At 36.8% G+C, this 20,346-nt stretch overlaps 2 protein-coding genes across 2 annotated transcripts in view; both read left to right on the top strand.

Annotated features, from left to right (window-relative positions):
• The window catches only part of LOC108772663 (uncharacterized), a 53,823-nt gene extending 47,775 nt beyond the window's left edge, over positions 1-6,048 (top strand). The window contains exons 6-8 of the mRNA XM_018538235.1: positions 5,452-5,545; positions 5,619-5,711; positions 6,028-6,048. Coding sequence (XP_018393737.1) covers positions 5,452-5,545; positions 5,619-5,711; positions 6,028-6,048 — 208 coding nt within the window. The remainder of the gene's footprint in view (positions 1-5,451; positions 5,546-5,618; positions 5,712-6,027) is intronic.
• The window catches only part of LOC108772662 (uncharacterized), a 42,263-nt gene continuing 27,390 nt past the window's right edge, over positions 5,474-20,346 (top strand). Inside the window, exons 1-5 of the mRNA XM_018538234.1 lie at positions 5,474-5,545; positions 5,619-5,711; positions 6,093-6,182; positions 7,889-8,106; positions 8,648-8,786. Of these exons, the coding sequence (XP_018393736.1) occupies positions 6,159-6,182; positions 7,889-8,106; positions 8,648-8,786 (381 nt within the window). The 5' untranslated portion in view covers positions 5,474-5,545; positions 5,619-5,711; positions 6,093-6,158. The remainder of the gene's footprint in view (positions 5,546-5,618; positions 5,712-6,092; positions 6,183-7,888; positions 8,107-8,647; positions 8,787-20,346) is intronic.

Raw genomic sequence — 20,346 nt, 5'->3', positions numbered from 1 at the left:
ACGATGATCATTGTTGCTGAAGGTATCGCGGTCGACGACGTACTAATGCTAACTATTACATTTATCTAAACTTTATGGCTCGTGACTAAGCATCAGAATGAAGCTGCGGCATCCTGTAGGCTTAATCGAATTCACCGTGGCAAGGAAAAGCGGTTTCTCGAAGTTACAGCAGTTAGATATTTCTATAATATAATTCACGTTTGTTCGGCGCTGTTTCCGGGTGTCGTGTGAGCAATTTCTCTCATTTCGCGAGGAAAGAAGTTTTATGTCGCGATAGTAACACGCGGAGCCGACGTCGACGATCGACGTCGAATTGCGTGCACCCCGGTAAAAATGTCATTCGTGCGGTCGCCCCAGGACGCGAAATTATCGCTGCTGCACTATCAAGCGCACGTTGTGCCAGAATATTCCTCCGGCGTCAATCGCGACTCGACAGTCGGTCGTGACGCGGCCTCTCTGTTCGACAACCTTTGCCCACCCAGGACGCGAACGTGGTTTCAGACTCCGCTGCAGTGCAGCACGATGCGCACGTACGACGTAGAGTCTCTAGAAGTAAGAGTCTGATCAGTCTTCTAGTTTAATTAAAAATAACGCGCGCGCGCGCGCGCATATGTGCACATACACGTGCATTTATACGTGTACTTACACAACTGTATAAGGCGTTCGCATATCTGCTTTCCAATTTTTTCACAGTGTTCAGTCCTCATCTAATTGGTTCCGCTAGTTTTCATCAAGCCAATAAAAAATAGGACAAAATTGGCCAGACTCTTACTTCTAGGGACTCTTATACGTACGACGAACTCTTGCGATATCGAATGCGATGCCGGTTTCACCGGGAGTCTAGGTCGACAGTCGTGCTAAATACGAGAGGTTTTTCCTGGGAGTACATAGTTGATTCTCGAAAATTTTCCATTAGTTACATGAAAGAGTGATTTTGCTATGAAATATCTAAAAATAATTTTTAGGACCATCAAAATATTTATGTAGGAAACTCAAGTATGGTGAGTAAACAAAATTATTTTTAGATCTGTATCTAGCTAAATTTTTAGATAATTCAAAATCTTTTTGTACCATAATTTTGCATCTGTATCAATTAACATATTTTGAACTTATTTTAAACGCCAATGTTGTACGTTTTATAATAATTTTCGGATTATAAAATATATATTATAAAATTATATACTCAAATTAAAAATTGAAAATTATATAGCTATTATAGATTGCAAAATGCATTCTTCAACGTACAGTAAATTTTATATTTAATAATTTAATACAAAAGTATCGTATTAGACCGCAATGTGGACAAATTAAATAAACTCTAAGTAGTCAAGTTTAGATCTTTAATGTTGAAATAATTCCGTGTGAAAGAATTGTTTCATCACTAAATGAGCTTTATATTTGTTTCAACATCATTAATTTAACGTCATATATTAAAATACTTAATAATATATTAGCGCTCACTATTAAACCATTGAATCGTCATCCAGAAGGTAGAAGTAAAAATTAGTGATTGATTGATTAGTAAATGTTACCAATTCATCTCAATGATCTCAGACATACAGTCATAATGAAAGTCCTTGAGCTGCTCCATGCCACTTCGCCAGTGACATTGACTTCCGCTGGCTTGGAAGCACCGTCCAATGCTATTAGGAAAGGAAACGTGCATACCCGGCTCAGCATCTCGCAACGGGATCTCCTCGGTCAGCGACAAATCTTATATCGCAGCATCCTTTCATTAGCTCCCTCGACGTGTGGGACGTGTAATTTAGGCGAAGCACTAACTGTCAAGCGCGCTAACGGCGATCAGTGTCGACACAGCCTCTTCGGGGCCGTTTTATCGATCTCGTTCTTGCTGTTGCCGTTGAATCGCATAATCGCATCGTACGGGAGGAACGAGAGACGTTGTAACGCGTGCTCGCTAACGCCTATATCCATCATACGTCAACCGCCATGCGGCAGTTACACCACGCGCTGATGAATCCGACGCGCCGAGCCAGGCGAGACGTGGGCGTCGCGATCGTGAGCTGTCGCGTGACGTTAACTCGGCGAAATCAAAGTGATTTACTTATCAACAAGATCGGTGGTTCCGGAGAACGAACGACCGCTGTGATCTGACTGTTCCGCACCGTTAAATCCACGAGTACGTGCCATTACGGTTACATGGAAACGGCCGGTTCGATAATAGATGCGCGATGATTGTGATGAGGAAGGGTGGTTCGATCCTGTCCTCTTATCTATCATCGTGCGGTAAAATACGCGGAGAATACGCGCGAATAACTGAGCCACATCCGGGAGAGTACTTGCGTGGTAAACATTAACGATAACTGGTTGAGAAATAATATCAAACAATTCAGTTTTATATAGAAATAAAAATATAAAAAGAATTTTTTTTATTATATATACGAACAGATCAAATTAAGTCCTGCGTATAATGAAAGAAATATTAGAGGAACAGAAATATATATGATATTATAGACAAATAAAAATTTCTCAAAATATTTCTTGGAGTGAAATTTCATTCCGAAAGATTGGAAATCCTCCACTATTGAAAAAGAGTGAAAAAATTTGCACTCTTGAATACTTAAGAATAGATAACAGATTTTATCCTTTTTTTGGTGATTTTATTCACAGATTTTATTCGCTTTTTTACAGTGAAATATCTCTTTCATTGTGCGCAGGATCTTTTATTTTTGAACGTATAATGTACGACTCGTTACAATTAAGACATAAAAGTAGAAAAAATAGCTTGAAATAATTAATAAATTAAAACAAACACTCATTACCAAAAATTGATGAAAAATGGATAAAAAAGATTAATATATTCAATTTACGCAGTCAACGATAAAATACAGTCTGTTGATGATTTATCATTCCTAATATTTCACGGAACTGAAATCCGGAAATATGATCTTCCTCGGTTCGAAGGTTACCTTCGCCGTGACTTCATAAATGGACGTGTAACGACAGGAAGTCAGAACCTGCGATTTGATTTTATCTTATGCGCTATCACTCCAACAGGTCGTACCCGCTCCATCGACTCGTGGCCAACTGTATGATTTGCACTATCAAATTTTACGGGGAGTAGCAACGTGTAACGCAGTCGAAAGTCTCGGTCGCGCAGTTGCAATTTGAGAAGGTTGTCACGAAACGTTGCATAGGCGTCTCCTTAGCCGCTCTCTCTTGCCGATAATGTACAATCGAGGAGTTTGGTGTATCGTGACAGAGAAGTCAAAGGAACAATCCGTAACCGGAAGTAGAACAAACACGAGGGGCAGAGATGTACGTCGCGCTCGACTCGTGGCTTGTCGCGTTGATGACGATTTAGGATAGACTGCGTGATATAAGTGGTGCATACAAAGCTCAGCATTGTGCCCGCTAGACACTGCACCACTGTGTTGTGCAGAGGAACGTGATTACAGTATACGCGAGAAAGACGAGAGAGGAGTGTGAGTGCCACGGGAGCCGCGTGAGAAACGTTGCATGCTTAATGTCAACCACCCACGTGTCATAACTTAATGCTATTTACGATATCCGATACAACTGGGTTACGTTTAGCCGGCTGAGATTGCGCTTACGCGTATTTTCAGCTACTGCTTATGAAGATGCGATCTCTTATCGTATTATAGTCCTTGTAGGTGTATTTTCCAGGTATACAATCATTTATTGCAGCGACAATGTTGCCCTTTGACACTATAACGAGTCACTTAAAATGTATAAGTTTCCTTAGTACACAAAAGTATAAAGGTAGTACAAAAGTATTCAAATCAGCAATAACGTTAAAATGCTCATTTCCATGAGAATGTGGTTGAAAACTGATATTAACCTTTTACTACTGGCGCGTGATGTTTACACGGAAAGAACGGTTTTGTTGAATCTAAAAATTTGATTAGATATGATTTGAAAATAATTTTGTTGGACTAATGTTTATTATAACAATAATTATGTATGTATAAGGTTGTTAGAATGTCAACATTTTTATTACAACGGCATTGTTACCTTTTAACACCATAATAATCTCTTAAAACGATTTCCTGTAATACAAAAGTAATTCAATTAATGATATTGCTTGTCACGCTTGAATTTCTTATATAATTATTTGATGATTCAATAAAATTGTTTTCAAATCTCTGTATCTGTTTAAATTTTTAGGTAGGTACTTCAGCAAAATCATTCTTTTTGTTTAGGATACTCCAGCTTTATAAAAAAAGAGTTAAATATATGAAAGCTATTCATACAAATTATTCTATTTAGTTATTTATTTAGTAAGTTATTTTGCAACGTAAATAAACCTTACCTTTGTTACCTTTGTTTAATAAAAATATCTAAAATATTATCAATTTTTTTATTTAAATGTAAATTATTAAAGAGAAAACAATGAAAATATTGAGATATAGTGTCATCAGAAATATGAATAATGTAGAATTAATAGTTATTAAAATTATTTGTGTTTAGTAGATAAAACGCAATTCAGACTCTTGACAATGTCAAATCGAAAGTGCGCCAGTTTTCTCTGTGATTTAAGCGCTTCGCCTTAAAATTAACTCATTGTGCGCGAATGGCGATCGTGAGAAACGATATGTCGATTAAAATACATAACGAGACATGTCTTGCAGGAGCTGCACGTGTACGTTGTTTTATAAAAGCGTCGCCACAACGAATGACACGTTCCATTTCGCGGCATGACGACGGGAAGGAGAAATCGTAGCAACATATATGAGAGATCTTGCATTACGTGTGCACACGGAATTTCTCGTCGGAAGCGATAATATTTGCTTAGGAAATTCGACGTTTGTAAATACGGACCGGTGCACTTGTGTACGGTGGGGTACAGTTTCGATAAGCACTCGAAAACACCGCCAAGTGCAGGCTGTCCGGCTAATGTACGAAGCGATGGACACACACAACGGTTATTTTTAGAAATGACGATAATATCACACACGTGGAACCAACTTTCAATTACATTGTTACTTTAACAGAAGTGAAAATTCATGTTCTTATTTTTTTGGAAATATTTATTTAATATATCATAATTCCATCTGAAAGTTGTTCAAGATATACCAATGTATAGTGAGACAATAATGACGATTTTACTAGAGTAAAATCTCACTATACATTAGAATGATCAAACACGGAAAAAATGATTTTACTGAAGTATCTAAACATTTAGCTAGATATACACTTGAAAGTAATTTTATTGAACTATCAAAATAATTATGTTGGAAATTCAAATACAAGGAATATGGAAAAAATTTTTGACATTTTAGCAATCAGCTTGAGTGTTTTTTTATAATTATTTCAATACTCCAATCATATTATTTAGGTAAATTTTTAGATACTTTGGCAAAATTATTCTTTCCATAAATAAATGGTTTGTATAATTAAACAAGAAATAATTTTATTACATTCTCTATGATTGCAAATTAATGTTTGATTTCTATTTTTAATTTTCAGCTCCGACTGCACAAAAGATGGCTTCACTATTTTCATACGCGGTGATTCTAAGGAGAGTCTGGAGTTCATAGACGAAGTAGTAATCCTGTTGCAGGTAAGAATAATATCACGAGTGAATAAAGATTTTATTGAGAAACCGTCATAGAAATCAATTCTTGTCTTTATAGGGCAGAGTCAACGTGGCTCAGACTCTCGTGCTTCGAAGTACTGCAACAACGGATGGCCTGATTGAATCTCTCTTACCTCTCAGTAACGTCCAGGTGAGTTTGATATCGAAGAACAATTAAATCCTCAGACGGCATTGAGCGCACCTTCCCGCAGGCAAGAAAGTAATCATGCTCAATCGCTTGTCGTTTTTGTTTCCCGATGTTCATTGTACGTTGAGCTGATCCAGTTTCCATGGTGTATTATATTTGGCTTCTTAAGCGTCCGCACGTGCGTTTCGTATCGGAATTGTGTCGCTTGGTGCATTATAGCCTCACGGTTTCCATTGTGACATTTCTCTCCTTTGTTGGGGCGAAACGAATATCGTTACAAAAGCTAAAGCTCGGTATTTGTGACAAACGTAATTTACAGTTCCATAAGTATGATCATTGAATGCTATCGGGACATTATAATTAGCCATAAACGTTCCCTTTCAGACCGTCATCGTGAATGACGCCACTCTCGCAAAGTATATTCCCAGACGAGAAGAAAATCACGACCAGATGCAATGGATCGCTTTTTACAAGGTAATTATACTTTCACAGTAAATACTTAAATCCATCGATATTGCATTAATTTAATTGAAATAACCGAAGATCAAAGGGAACATAAAGTGTTCTCATAAAATAATTTATACACTATATTATATAATAATATATTATACAATATATATAATATATTATATCATATAATAATGTAGTATGTAATAATAATAATTTATATTATATTATATAATATAAAGTACATGAAGACTAATGTAGATAAACATTTTAGTAATGTGAATCTCGCGACAAATTATTATCGCAATTTGTCATTCAGTCAATGGAAAGCCATTTCGATCGGGTCATCATGATGATTCGGCAAATTTAGCGAAATAAATAGCTGAAAGTCGGTCGAGCGAAATAATTGTATCGATCTGCTTATTCCGATAATCTTTCGCAATGAATGTCGGAGAATTTATTGCTTGATCGTGGGCATTGGTCAATAATATTATTAATTAATCAGTATTTTTTTTTTCCACATTATTGAAATGTGTTTACATTCTAATTATTAAAATTTTTTAATCATTTTCTTGGAATAAAATTATATCTTGCATGTATTTTTACGTTCTTTGGGATTTAATTTTCTTAAAGACATTTAAATTTCTTTAAATCAAGTTTAATGAAGATGTTATTATTATATCTCTCATGAAAGCTAATAAAGTTTAATGCTACTTTAATTTTTAATCGTGAGTTATTAATTTTATGTTCGTTAATAAAAAGTCGAGGAAGATTGGTGAAATCGGGTAATAATCGATTATTAATCGAAAGTTGTGATGAAGAAGAGGAATTAAAAATATATTTGACGAGAATACTGGGTAATTATCTTTCGTAATTAATAATTCTGCATTGTCCGAATGTATTCTACAGTTGTCGAGCCGTCCTTTAATACTACCATGATAGAAATTTAACCATCGATTATCTCTGGGGATAATGGATTTATACCCGGAGATCGATTATTATATGAGATTGATTAATCTACTGGGCAATTTCACAAAATTAAGATATCGGTTGAACTTGTAACTGTAACCTATCGGACGTGTATACTTGTAAATGTATGATTATTAAATATTTTAAAGTTGGAAGATAATTACATATTTTATACATGTATATATATATATTATAATACAATACTTTTTATTTTTTTTATTTCCGTTTATGAGAGGTTGTAGTATGCTGATAATCTAATTTTTACGTTTCTCTAATCTTGACTTTATATCGGGCAAAATTAATATATCTTGTCACGAAGATATGTCTATGGTAGAGCTTGATGTATAAATGCAGTATTAAATTAATTATATCGGAAATCGATATCAATCGCTATTCCGAACATGCGCCGTATACGTCGCGGGTTGATCTAACGCGATTGGTATTTGCGCGCACGTGATTGGAACGATTCGAACGGGCACTTGGAGCTAAGAAATCATCGAGATAATAGTTCGGCGTATTTGTTCTACGTGCAACAGATATGCGTCATTCATTACGTACTTCTTTAAACAATGTATTCCCCGTAAGGTTTGCAATGATTGATTGATTACGGTTCATTGAATCGCGCAATCGCCGTATTAGACATGTCTACTTTTACGTCGCTGGCATTCCTCCTGGATACCGGTTGCCGATGAAGGACATTTCGCTAGATCGCGAGAAGTAGATAGACATCATTTCGCCATGATCGGTATTTTGATTTCCCGTAGGAGTACGACAGCCTCATGACGGAGTGGCAATCGGCTGGTCGCAGATTAGCCCTCGAAATGTCGGACCTGAAGGAATGCACAAGCCTGTCTGGCACTTTGACGCCTCTCGGTCGGCTCCTCACGGACCCCACATTGAGAAGAACGTCTAGAGATGCCGAAGAGGCCATCGCCGCGCTCGAGGAACGCGCAGCTCCTCTTTCACACATCGAGCACGTTAGGTACAATTTTTTATTTTTATTGATCACGCAAGAAAGGAACCTTCTTTCTTTTAAATTAAATTAAAAAATACTTTTTGTCACACACATATATGAAAAATGATTTCTTGATTATTCGCCTAACTTAATTTTTCTATAAACTAAATATCAACGTTTAATTTTTGCTTATTTAAATGTGTTGTTTCTAATTAATCATTAATATAATACTGAATGTCACTTGTAGTAACATTGAATTATTATCTATTCATTATGCAAATGATTTCTCTCTCTGATTAAGCAGGCATTAAATTTGCAAAATTATTCAATTTGATTGAGGGTGCAGGTACATTAAACTTTCATTGATTCCTACGTATTTATGAAGTATGTATCAACCAAGGACATTTTAATGCGAAGATAAGGAAACACGTTAGTCGATGAAACATTCGATTCCGATTTGCATCTTGACCTTCGTTCGTGGTTAGGGTTCGATCGCTTGTACATGAGGAGACGGCCACACGGATTCCTAACGGTGCGTCACGATCACGGTTCCTTTTTATCTTTCTAGATTGTCGGTGAAACGAGCCCGAAGACTGGTGGAGGAGGTGGGTAAGGCTGCCACCAGGCTGGAGTCATCGTTCGAGTCGCGACGCGCGACTATCCGCAATCTCGCGGTTCTACGGAGCATCGAGGATCAAGCACACGAGGTAAGTCTTACGTAAATTAATATGTCGTCTGTGAAGTCTCGTAAATCTTCTTCACTCGCAAACTGGCTAATCCGTACCGAAACGCTAGCCTATCTGATTGATATTAGCCTCGATGTTGCTATCATGATGGGAGTCAGAAAAGATTATAGACCGATCGTGTCGTATATCCGATGCAATAACGGCATATTTGGATAGATGTGGAGGAGAGGGAGATCTAAGATTGAGATTTTTAAATATATAGAATATTTATACATGTAATAATTATACGGAAAGGTTTTGAAGAATCTAAAAATTATCTATCGTAGCTAGATATGAATCTAAAAATAATTTTGTTGGGTAATCGAAATAATTTTGTAGGACGCTCAAACTAGTTACTAGAATGCCAAATGCTTTCGCAACATTGCTCATCATGCTTGACATTCTTACATCATTATTTTGATGCTCCTAAAATTATTTTTAAATTTGTATCTAGTTATAAATTTTTACATAAATACTTCAGCAAAATCATTTTTTTTGTGTACGTAATAAAACAAAAATATTAATATTGCTCTTATAATTCAAATATCTATATATTTTTCCACATATGAGAGAGCCAGGGAGAAAGAGAGAGAGAAGGATCATGATTTAGATTAGCATGTTAATTATGAGCGTTGTTTATACATCGACGTGGCCTTGAATTAGACGATTTTATTGATGTATTGCTATATGGTTTGTTATTTCGCGTGCGTATGGAAGCCCACCGTACATGGCCGCTCTCCTAACTCGTTTCTCGACGATTACACCGAAGTTATTGCACGCAATGCTTATACTGACTCGTATACGCCGACTATCCTCCCTTTGAGCCGCGTATGGCCACTCTTTCGAGCGCGACTTGCATTGAATTCAGCCAGTCAGCCTCCCTCAGTCGACAATGGAAGACGCACAAAGGGCTCCCTATCCTCACTTCCACGAATGAACTTTCGCTTCGAAAATCTCGGCGCTGTATATGTATACCTAGCCGTCGAACGATCTCTCGTGTTGACATTCGATCTCTCATCGATCTTTTGCGGAGCGTTAGCTTCGCCAATGAACATCTCCGACTTGTTATTCCTTGGTCCTTTGCAAATACGATGCAGCTTTGTCAGTGGTATCGAGAGAATCGCGCTCTTTGAGTATCGAGAATAGCTTGACTTTATGCGATATTTATTTATAATTTATTATTTATCTAGAAAAATAATTTCCTTTTAATATCTATCATGATCATTTGCGTATACACAATGTCTTATTGTAAAAGGTAGATTCCCTATTGAGTTTGGATTTGATTTTTTCTGACGAAAGATTCAAGAGAAATATTATGAACTTAGTTAAACGAAAACATTTAATGTATAAAATTATACTTGATGATTTCTCCAGTAATTTCAGTAGACTGAGTAGTTTGTTCGCGATCGCTGATTCCAAGAAATGCCTAAAGCAAACACGCATGTTAACGCATTTTCCTCGTATTAGACGCTACGAAGATTGGCGAACGCGCGCAATCATCTGCCTCCCCGACGCATTACACTCACTATTTCCATAATGACGACCGAGTCTGGGGACGTGATTGGCGTTACCAACGCGTCCGAGTATAATCGATAATACGAGGCAAGATTGCGCGAATCGATAAACGGTCTAGAATGGAGAATGATCGAGGAACGATATATTGTTCGACATCTTCATTACAAACTTTCAAATTTTCTCAATACATAGTTTGTTGGCAGAAAAGTGATATTTATAACATACATTTCACATTGTATGCGTCTCGTTTCTCTTAAAGTGTCTATTTTTATTTTATTTTATTTTTTTATTTCTTGTAATGCAAATGTGTTTTTGTGCATTTATGTGGATTATACATCTTTCTGGAGAGTAAACCTTCAATTATTGAAAATTGTCTTGTGAAACATACCAACGATCTTCCTTTAATAATTATATACGATATATATAACGTTAGAAATTTGTTTTTTATTCTTACACGCGAAATGAATGCGCGTTTTTCCGCGGGTTTGCATCGCACTAAATGGAACCATCATCTAATCATGATTTTATGCACATATGTGCAGCTTCTCTCCTTCTTAACGAGCCCTCTAGAGTGAAAACAAAATCGAGGTTGGCACGAATTCGCATCTTTCGTGCACCAGCGAATCGGAAATTACCGTGGCGGATCGCATAAATGCCACCCTTCCCTTGATCGCTTTATAATTATTAATTATCCATCATGGGAACGTAAAGCATGGCCCTCCCTTTGGGAACCCGAGTGTGAATGAATGACCTGGGCGGTTCGCGATACTCGGGTCTATAATTTTCACCATTTTTTCATATTCCTCCATCATCAAGACGTCCAAAACGATTAACACGGGGAACAACATTCGTCGAAATTACGAGATTAGATTAGTGCTAAAGAGAAAAGAGATTGCTCATAAATATAGTCTTTACTTCCACTTTGCGTTCCCTGTTTTTAATTCAAATAAATTCGAAACGTCTAAGGACCTCTGCGGATGTTTGACAAACTGTTGTATCTAATTGATTCAATGCACAATCAAAGTCAGTCAAAGAGCAGCGATGTTATTTTTCTTCTTAGAATAATTTGAATAAATATATTCATGATTCTTGAATTTTATGTTAGCGATTATTTAGTAATTAAAAAAATTGAGGTTAAGAGAAGAATTATAGGAGACATTAATTCGAATGCAGTACGTCGAATTAATGTTCCTTCAATCTCTTCTTTTCGAAATTATCAAGTCCCACATTTTTTCAGGTCGCCGAATTATCTCTTGATAATATATTCTTTAACACTCCTTAAAAACCACCGCAAAGAGAAGAAAAAGAGGAAGAAACGGCGCGAGTGCGAAATTGACCGAAATGTCGTACGTGTATCAAGTAAGTGCGTGCGTGTACCGCTCAATCTCGTGGGCTCGATTCTTTTTCTTCTGCTGAGTTGTTAAGCCTGGACGGCCGGCGCGCGGCTTCCTACACGCACAAAGCATTCCTCGATAATTAGATACAAGATGCGTGCTGCCCGTGTGCCGCCGTGTACGCGGCCGCGCGAAGTCGTATACACCCGACATAACCGAGACGAGTCGACGACGGCGTTAATACAGCAGCCGTCGGACTTTCACTTTGACGAAGTCACTACTTAACGTCATGATTGTAATTTTGATCAATCGATAACGTCTGCCCTCGACGGTTTTTGGTCGTAAAAGGAAACGCGTTCCCAAGTCATCTGCATGTCTCGGTCCATTGGGAAACAGGCGTGGAATTGAAATATCCCGACGTTGAATTCCCGTGGCGTATACCGTTGTGAAATGCCAATCGAGAAATACCGGCTAACTAATCAACGATTCGTCCTAAGTGCATTCTTTCGCATCGAAAACTATAAAGGAGACTCTGCAATTAATCCGTGATGTGAACGCTTCCTTATTGCTGTGGTTAATCGCCGCCGCGCGCGACGTACTCGCGTGGAGACCGGCGCGGCTCCAGGGCGTCCTATCGCGATTATTCATCCCCAGCGTGGTACTTATTATCTTATTAACTACGCGATGATGCGATCGGGAATGCGTAGTGGTAATGGGTAGTTTAACGCTTCGTCTGGATCGATCCATCTATCATCGGCAAGTGGTAATAAAGAAACCAGGTAGTATCACGCAGGCGATAACATGAGACAACATTATCGAACTGATTAATTATTAATCGGAACAATTTCCCCGTAAGCACGACGTTAATATGCTTGTAGTTTGAAATGCGTTAAGATCTCGACTGGTATATTTTAAGTGCTTATAAAAATTCGATGATAAAACGTTCCTGCCTGACCTAATATTAGATGCATTTCTCTCGGATCATCTTATGTAGTATAATTTGAATAATTAGTATTTAAACTTTATGTAAGTAATAGTTTATGATGAATCTAATGCTAATTATGTATTATAAAGACTTCGTGCATATCTTCAGAAAATTTGTAGTATGGAAACAATTATATATCTATATATAAATTATTAAATATAATTTATACTTTTCTTTGTTTGTTTGCCGAACGTATTATATTTATGTTGCCGGTAGCTTCTTCTTTGCACTTGATCGTTTTACCAAATAAGCTGAACGCACGCGATCGAGCGATTTTAATCTGAACGATCTGTACTGTAGATCGAAAGTGCCATGCTACGTACGATGGCGTACGTACAACGAGGAAGGACAACGTGTCCTGGTGGAGAAGTGGGTCAGCCCTGACAATTGTTTAATTGTTCGATCGAAGCACTTCGATCGGGCGTACCTCGCTTTCACGTACGGATGGTCACGATCCTTCGAGGGAGACACCAAGATAGATATTCAGAATTGCTTCATCAGCATTGCTAAATGAGAATACTTTATTTCGTAAGCTCTTGCGATGTGAGCAATTGTCGTATTGTTGCTTAATAGATGAGTATGTTATAAAAATCTAAATGAAGTACGACAATGGCAATGATCTGGTATGACTGTTAACATTACACGTATGAGTCACAATACCTATTTTTCTCTTTTTTTCTTCTTTTTTCTCTGAGTCATAGAATAATATTGGCTGTTCTAATTTTAAACGATTCGTGCACGTGCGAATCTATTCGAGAACATAGAAGTATTATTCTTTCTCGTTCTACAACATTAATCAGGAGATTATCTCGAGCGAGTGGCAGCGTCTTTTGATCGCTATAAAATCGGCACACTTTGTTGGAGAATGACAGAAAAAACACGTACGACAATAATAATCATGGCGAATGCCCGAAGCAAAGATCTCGTTGCCCATTCCGTTATTATGTGTTCTACTTTAATTACTTGTGAGTCTTATGCGAACTTCTTCATCCTTTCTCGATTTTTTTAATCATCAATGTAGAACTAGTCTGATTGATAGTTTTTTCTTTTTAAATGAAATAAGAACAAAAAAATAAAGCAAAGTAAAAGTAAATCCAATTGGTTTTTCACACATCTATTATACAAATATTATTGTACAAATAACATTTATTTCAAAGTTGCGCAGAGAAAACGTTGATATTTTTTAATAGATATGAAAACAGAAAGTTTATATTCAGTATACAGTAAGAACGCTACGTTGCATTTTTATTAGGTTAAGTCAAAATATTTATCGAAAATATTGCTGATGTACGTAATTAAGTTTCTTTGTTGTGCAATTGTCATCGCTTAGTTAAAGCCGAGCTTGAAAAGAGGATCCGAAAGAAAACCAGTCCGACACTTCTCATCAATCGTTCACGCCGCCGCGTGAGCGTCGGCGCTCTCTGTTCCCCGTCTTTGACCGACCGCCGTATTTGGTTCATGGAAATAGCGCACATCGTCTCTCAGCGACGGTGGGAGATGAGAATCCGAACAGGGAAAAAGGAATGCTCTCGTGAGGGCTCGGAGCGACGCGTCGATCGGGTACGAATTAATTGCCGTAACACCGGTTCCTCCCTCTTGAGAGCGAGGGCCGCGTACGAATTATGGACGTGTGTGGGAAAGTGGGCTGAATCGTTCATCAATATCAAACCAGCCTTCTCTCGCGAGATTTTTGACACGGTCCCGATAGTAGTCTTTCCTTCCCTCGGGGACTGAAATCCGTATAGAAGTTATAAATTATAAAACTTAATTCAAGCTTAAGAGATGTTCAAACTATTTTGAGTATACAGGATGTGTAGCTTGATGAGAAAGCGAAGCGGACGCGAGAGAGATTTGGAATTTCTTTTATTTATATATATTCTTCAAGCCCAACTAATTAACAGTACTATATCTGGCAACATCTTTTCAATGCCGAAAAAGCACTTTAGCTTATCGCTGAAACCTGGCAAGTGAAAATCGCGGTTTTGGTCATTATCATTGTGATGACTCCATTTATCTATGGAGTAAAAAATGGAGGACTCAGTGATAGCAGTATATTGTTATAAAATCTAGAAGGAAATTCACTCATTTTTTTAATCTTAATATATTTCACCATTTAATGAGAAAATATCCTTGGTTTTTTAAAAATAAATTATATTATATATAGAAATTAAGGCATATTTATGTGTGCATGATAATTTCTATAAATTATTATAATAATTACAATATATAAACAAACAAAGGAAGAAATTAGAAATATCTGTGGTATTTAAGACTTGAAATGTTACAAATAAAATTATTATATGTAGAATTAAATCATTTCTTGTTGCCGTTCCATAGAAAGTAATCGTGAGTTATTCGCCTTGCACACTCGTGGTTATAGATTCATATTTTCCACGGACTTAAAATATATTTATCTCGTATTATATGACCTTCGTGTTAAGGTGTGTCCACCAACGTGAGAAATTTCCGATACAATATATTATATAAATGCGCAGTCGACCGTGACGTTTTATTGAAAATATTTCTATTTTAAGTTTTATACAGCTACATTTGCAGTATGAGCTATTCTGTGTTGAAGGAAATACATCGCGGTTTACTATCACAAGTGTAATTTGTACAAATAGAGCTACCTAATATGAAATTATTAGAGAAAATTAGCATAATTATGTAAATAAAGCTATGTATTATTAAATTATTAGAGAAAGGAAAAAATATAGAATGTAAAATATTTATATTATTTCCGTGAATTTTGCTAATCTTTCGCATCCTTCCGTTTATAAAATTTCTCCTTTGCGTTGTATTCTTTTATTATATTTTACTCTATACGTACTTTTGGAATAACTTTCTACTTTACTTTAATAATAGAAACTGCTTGTCCACATTTAATTGTCTATGAAGTAGATCGTACACCATAGAAGGTAGCAAATGATCAGAAAGACTCGAACAAAGATTCATTATCGACGTCAGACTAATGCACGCGAGTATCAGAAGTAATACGAGCTTTCTGAAAGAACAAACTTTCATTTATCCTCCCCCTTCGTGTAATGTTTGCCTTCCTAGGTCGTTATGCATTTCTTCAACGCAATTCACATTTTTCATTTACGTTACCGTGATACGTGGAAGACTTTCCAGATTCAGGATTAGTACGAATCGAAGAGGGAAAGAGAGGAGAATTATGTTCTGAAGATCAAACGATAGATCTCGCCAAATCCGTATCTTCTCCTTCCGTTTGGCTCGTTTGTCTCCATGGACGTGAACCGACTTTTACACCCAATTACGTGCGACGGATTGAAACCGCGTCACGTTTTACATTTACCCGCACTTTCCACTAACTATCGGCCTGCCCGAGACGGCGGCTGATATTAGAGGGCTCTTCGGACTGACGATTACATCGCATTAAAGTCTCTTTGCTCGAGATTCGAGATAGTAAGTTTGAGAGACGAGTCTCTCCACGGCAAATTTCTGCTTTTCATTTTTCTTCCATATCATTTCCACCTTCATCATGTCTGAGAAAATATTGAACTGATTTTCCTTCAGATTCAATATACTAACTTTCCAAAAATTTTATCTATTACCATAGAGATTACGTAATTTAATTTTTCGAAAAAATTGCATGTTCATTTAAGAAATACACACATCTGATAAGTAATTTAAATAAATTTTTCTTTAATCTTCCTCTCTTTGAGGGAACGCAATTTTTTCGTTTAATTCCGTGCTCCTCAATTTATTGTGATCAATATTGTGACCAATTTCTTTTTTTTTTTTGTAAATGATGCAAGATTAATTTTTATATTTCTGTTATATTTTTAATGATTTATTTTTATTCCTCGTATATTTGTTGCATCTTTTGGAAGAATTTTTTTATACGTACCAGCGCAAGAGGTAGTGGCAGTCAGTACACTCTCGTCATGCATGGCCCAGTGATTTCCGTAAAATAAATCTTAATAAGGAAGTACCGACAGAGAAAGAAAGAGAGAGAGGGCGGGGGAGAGAGAGAAAGAGAGTTCTCGAAATGATGCGCGAGAGCGTGTAAAGCTGACTTTCACGATGCGATCAGAGACTGAGTAAATAACAGCGAATAAAGCGCACGCCCGGGCGTAATGATCGCGTCGTACGTTTCGCAACGTTCCGGCCACGCTGTATTTTGCATAATACGCTAATCTCCCGTATTTTTCCTCGTAAACGTTAAAAGTCCCGACTTTCTTCCTCTCACATGTATTCTAGCTGTCTGTGGAACTTCCGCCTGAAAACTGTATCGACATTTGTGGATTCACATTCGTCGCCTTATACGGAATTTTCATCTCGAACTCGACTTTCCTTTCTGCTCGATCTCTTTATACAAAAAAAGAACAGCCGCTGCAACAGTGAAGTAATTTGATTCGCTCGTGTAATTTCTGTTGAAAAAATATCCAATTACCACGTTGAAAGGCAGTAAAGGAGCGACATTCATGTTTAATAAAAACTTGGCCTGCGAATAAGGCTTTCAGAAAATATTTCTTATTCAAAATTAACAGTGTTAGCTATATTAAAAGTCGCTGGATATTGAAACTTTTTTTTTTTCATTTATAAGAAGATACTTCTATAAAGAATTTAATCACATACAAGAGGAAGATATATATATATTTTTAAGAAATATATATATATGTATATATAATATATTAAAAATAAACCCAGCTCGCGATTCGTAACCTTTCACTGAGAGAAATGAATTTGTTATTAGAGCAAAAAGTGATAATAAATGTGATAATTTGATAGGAAAACGGATCGCTCAATTACTATTGTGAATTATTTCTCATTATTCATCAATATAACAAATAATACACGATTTATGATACAAATCACATTTACTAAATCGTTATTTGCATTTTTTGCAAATCAATATTACTAACAAATAAAAAATCTGTCTAGCAGATACAGATTACTTCTATTACTAATAATTGATTGGAATAGCAAACTAACATCAGTCTCTATGACAGAAGAATCTTGGACAACAAATCAAAAGTAACAAATCATATAGGTATTCGTTTTCGGTACCGACATTTATTGTTACTATAGCTACAAATTATTTATTACAAATACTGTTAGCTTATTAAATTAACAACATTTTTTTCTCTCAGTGTATTTAAAAAATAAATACTGTTAATAAAAATATATAAAATTAAGATATTCACTATTAATACAAAGTTTCGTAAGTGATAGTGCCATTTCGAAGTCTTCCTATAAATTGCGAGTGTATTGGAGAAGAATATCGATTCGTCGGAAATCTGGTCGTCAATACATGATGTATGCTGTACATTAGAAAACTGTTAGTACCTAGATTGGCGATAAATATTGGTCATCCGAGAACTCATTAGAGTGCACCATGGTGAAGGCCACGTTCGTCTGTAATGATAGGAAGTACGCCGATTTCGCGGACTATTACAGGCATCGTTAGCGCGAACGGCCCGTTTCACGGTCAGACGCCCGTGTCCATGATAATAAGCGTTCGCATCGAATTGGCGATGTCTACTCCACTCGAACTGGGTGAGCCATGCCTTCTCGAGTGGATAGTGGTCGACCGCGATTGATACGATCACAACCACAAATGACGCGATTACAAGTCGATAATTGGGTACCGTTAATTGGTTCGTTCTAATTTCTGAAAGGAGAATAATGACATTTTTATTTAACATTGCGTCGCTTATAATCATATGCGAAGATATCGATCTATCTTCTGTCAAAGCATTAGACGAGAGGAAGATTATTGCTGCTTAGAAGATGAATGGAAGATTGGACGAAAATAAAGGCGAACAAGTTTTACCGCGATGAAAGCGATCTTTGAGAAAAATCTTAAAAGCGTGTCAGTTACAGAAGATTTATGCGAGTTCGATCGTCAATCTAGTTATAACTTTCGAGATTTCTCTAGTTAGACATGCTTAATGAAAAATTGTTCTCGTTTCTTTTACTGTTACGGAATTATAATAAGAAAATTCGTCTAGAAAAGTATTTCGTAACTAGCTTCTCTGTATCTTTTAAAAATGTAAAATTCATACATAAAAAAGCTCTGGAATAGGTGAAATAAATTTTTTTTATATCTGTTATTGAAATAAAAGCTTCGAGTAACTATAGAAATAACGATTTTGCTAAAGTATCTAAAAATTTATCTAATTGTAAGTATAGATCTGAAAATAATTTTGTTGGACTATCAAAATAGTAGAGCAATACTGTAACAAGTTTTGACATTATTTTCAAATCTATATCAAATACATATAGAAAAGAGAGAATTTTTAATACTATAGTTAGTATAGTTGGCAACTCTTTGTTCTTTCGAATTATCGTAGACTCTTTACACTCATTTAACAGCGACTACCAGATTAACTTTTCAGAATGATTCCGCTACAAATTGCAAATCGATATTGCGAAACGTACTTCGATTGCATGCAAACTTCCACTTGAGCAAACGAAAGCGAGCTTCAACTCGTAAAGTTTCACTGTAATCTTCCCGAACGGTTGCCGGTGCAAGAAAGTGAGTTTACGGACTCGGGAGCGGAAAGGCTCCTCGCGTTGCCCTCTGTGCCACGACGATGACTCACGAAGACGCGGACTCGATCTCGCGCGAGGGCAAAAGTCTCTGAAGGCGGCTTCTTTCCATCAGATAAAGAGATGCGCCGGGCACGGCCAACGAAGGCGAACGCTTTTCCCGCTCGGGAAGGCCTCGTTGCCGGGCGCCCGCTCTACATCGTTCCTTGGGGCATATCAACGCGTAAGACAGTCCGACCGCGCGTACCCCTTACAACCGCCTGCGCCGCTTATCTACCTATTGTGCGTGTATGTACAGTCGCGTTGCTCCATTGCTAAGCGGCGTGTTATTCCTGCAATTTCGTTGTCCCGCGAGTAGTCGCTATCTCCGCTATCGTTTCACGGCTGGAACGAAACTCGAACTTTCGCGATACAGTTTTTCCGCCCATAGATCGCACATATTGATATTGAAGTTTGAAAATATAGTCGAAGTAAGAAATATCTTGAAACAAATTTTTGAATCTGTCGAGATATGAAAGTGTCAAACACTATTCCGATACAATAACATAATGAAAGTAAATTATTTTAATTAGCCAATTTTGTATATATAATATCTAATATAATATGAAAAAAAAGAATTTAATTAAAAAATAACTGATTTGTTGGTATGCTTGACGTGTAGTTGAGTATTCTCACGGTCTATTCTATTCTTAATAAATGGTATAATATATTATAATAAATGTGAAAAGGAATAATTTATTTTTACAGTAGTTTTTGCAATTTCTGTATAAAAAGGATTATATATATATATATATATATATCTTATCAAAACTTTCTCGGAATATATGGCATTATAAAGATGATCATGATTTAAGTCTTGGATGACAAAACATACTTTCACGATGGCATTTATAATTGCGCGAACTTTTCGTGTACTTTTTCTTCTTGAGAGACGTGCGGGTTTTCGTGCGTTCTTAATGACTTTCGTGAAAAATGCGATCATTAAGAAGCCGACAGCGCGTGCATTGTGCTTCGCGGCGGGTCGCGCCGCTTGCGGTGTGCGCCACCGCAGGATGCATCTAGCCAGGACTCGTGTAAGTCTGATACCATTGTTGTACCAAAGCGCATGCAAATGAGCACACGGCCGACCTCTTTGGCGTGTCATAACGCCTTATAGATATAAAGATCGCGTTTCCTGCCACGGTGGCGA

The sequence above is a fragment of the Cyphomyrmex costatus genome, unplaced genomic scaffold, assembly GCF_001594065.2.
Source record: "Cyphomyrmex costatus isolate MS0001 unplaced genomic scaffold, Ccosl1.0 scaffold193, whole genome shotgun sequence".
NCBI classification, from domain to species: Eukaryota; Metazoa; Arthropoda; class Insecta; order Hymenoptera; family Formicidae; genus Cyphomyrmex; species Cyphomyrmex costatus.
Note: the sequence above shows the minus strand (reverse complement) of the source record. Positions and strands in the feature narration are given on the sequence as shown.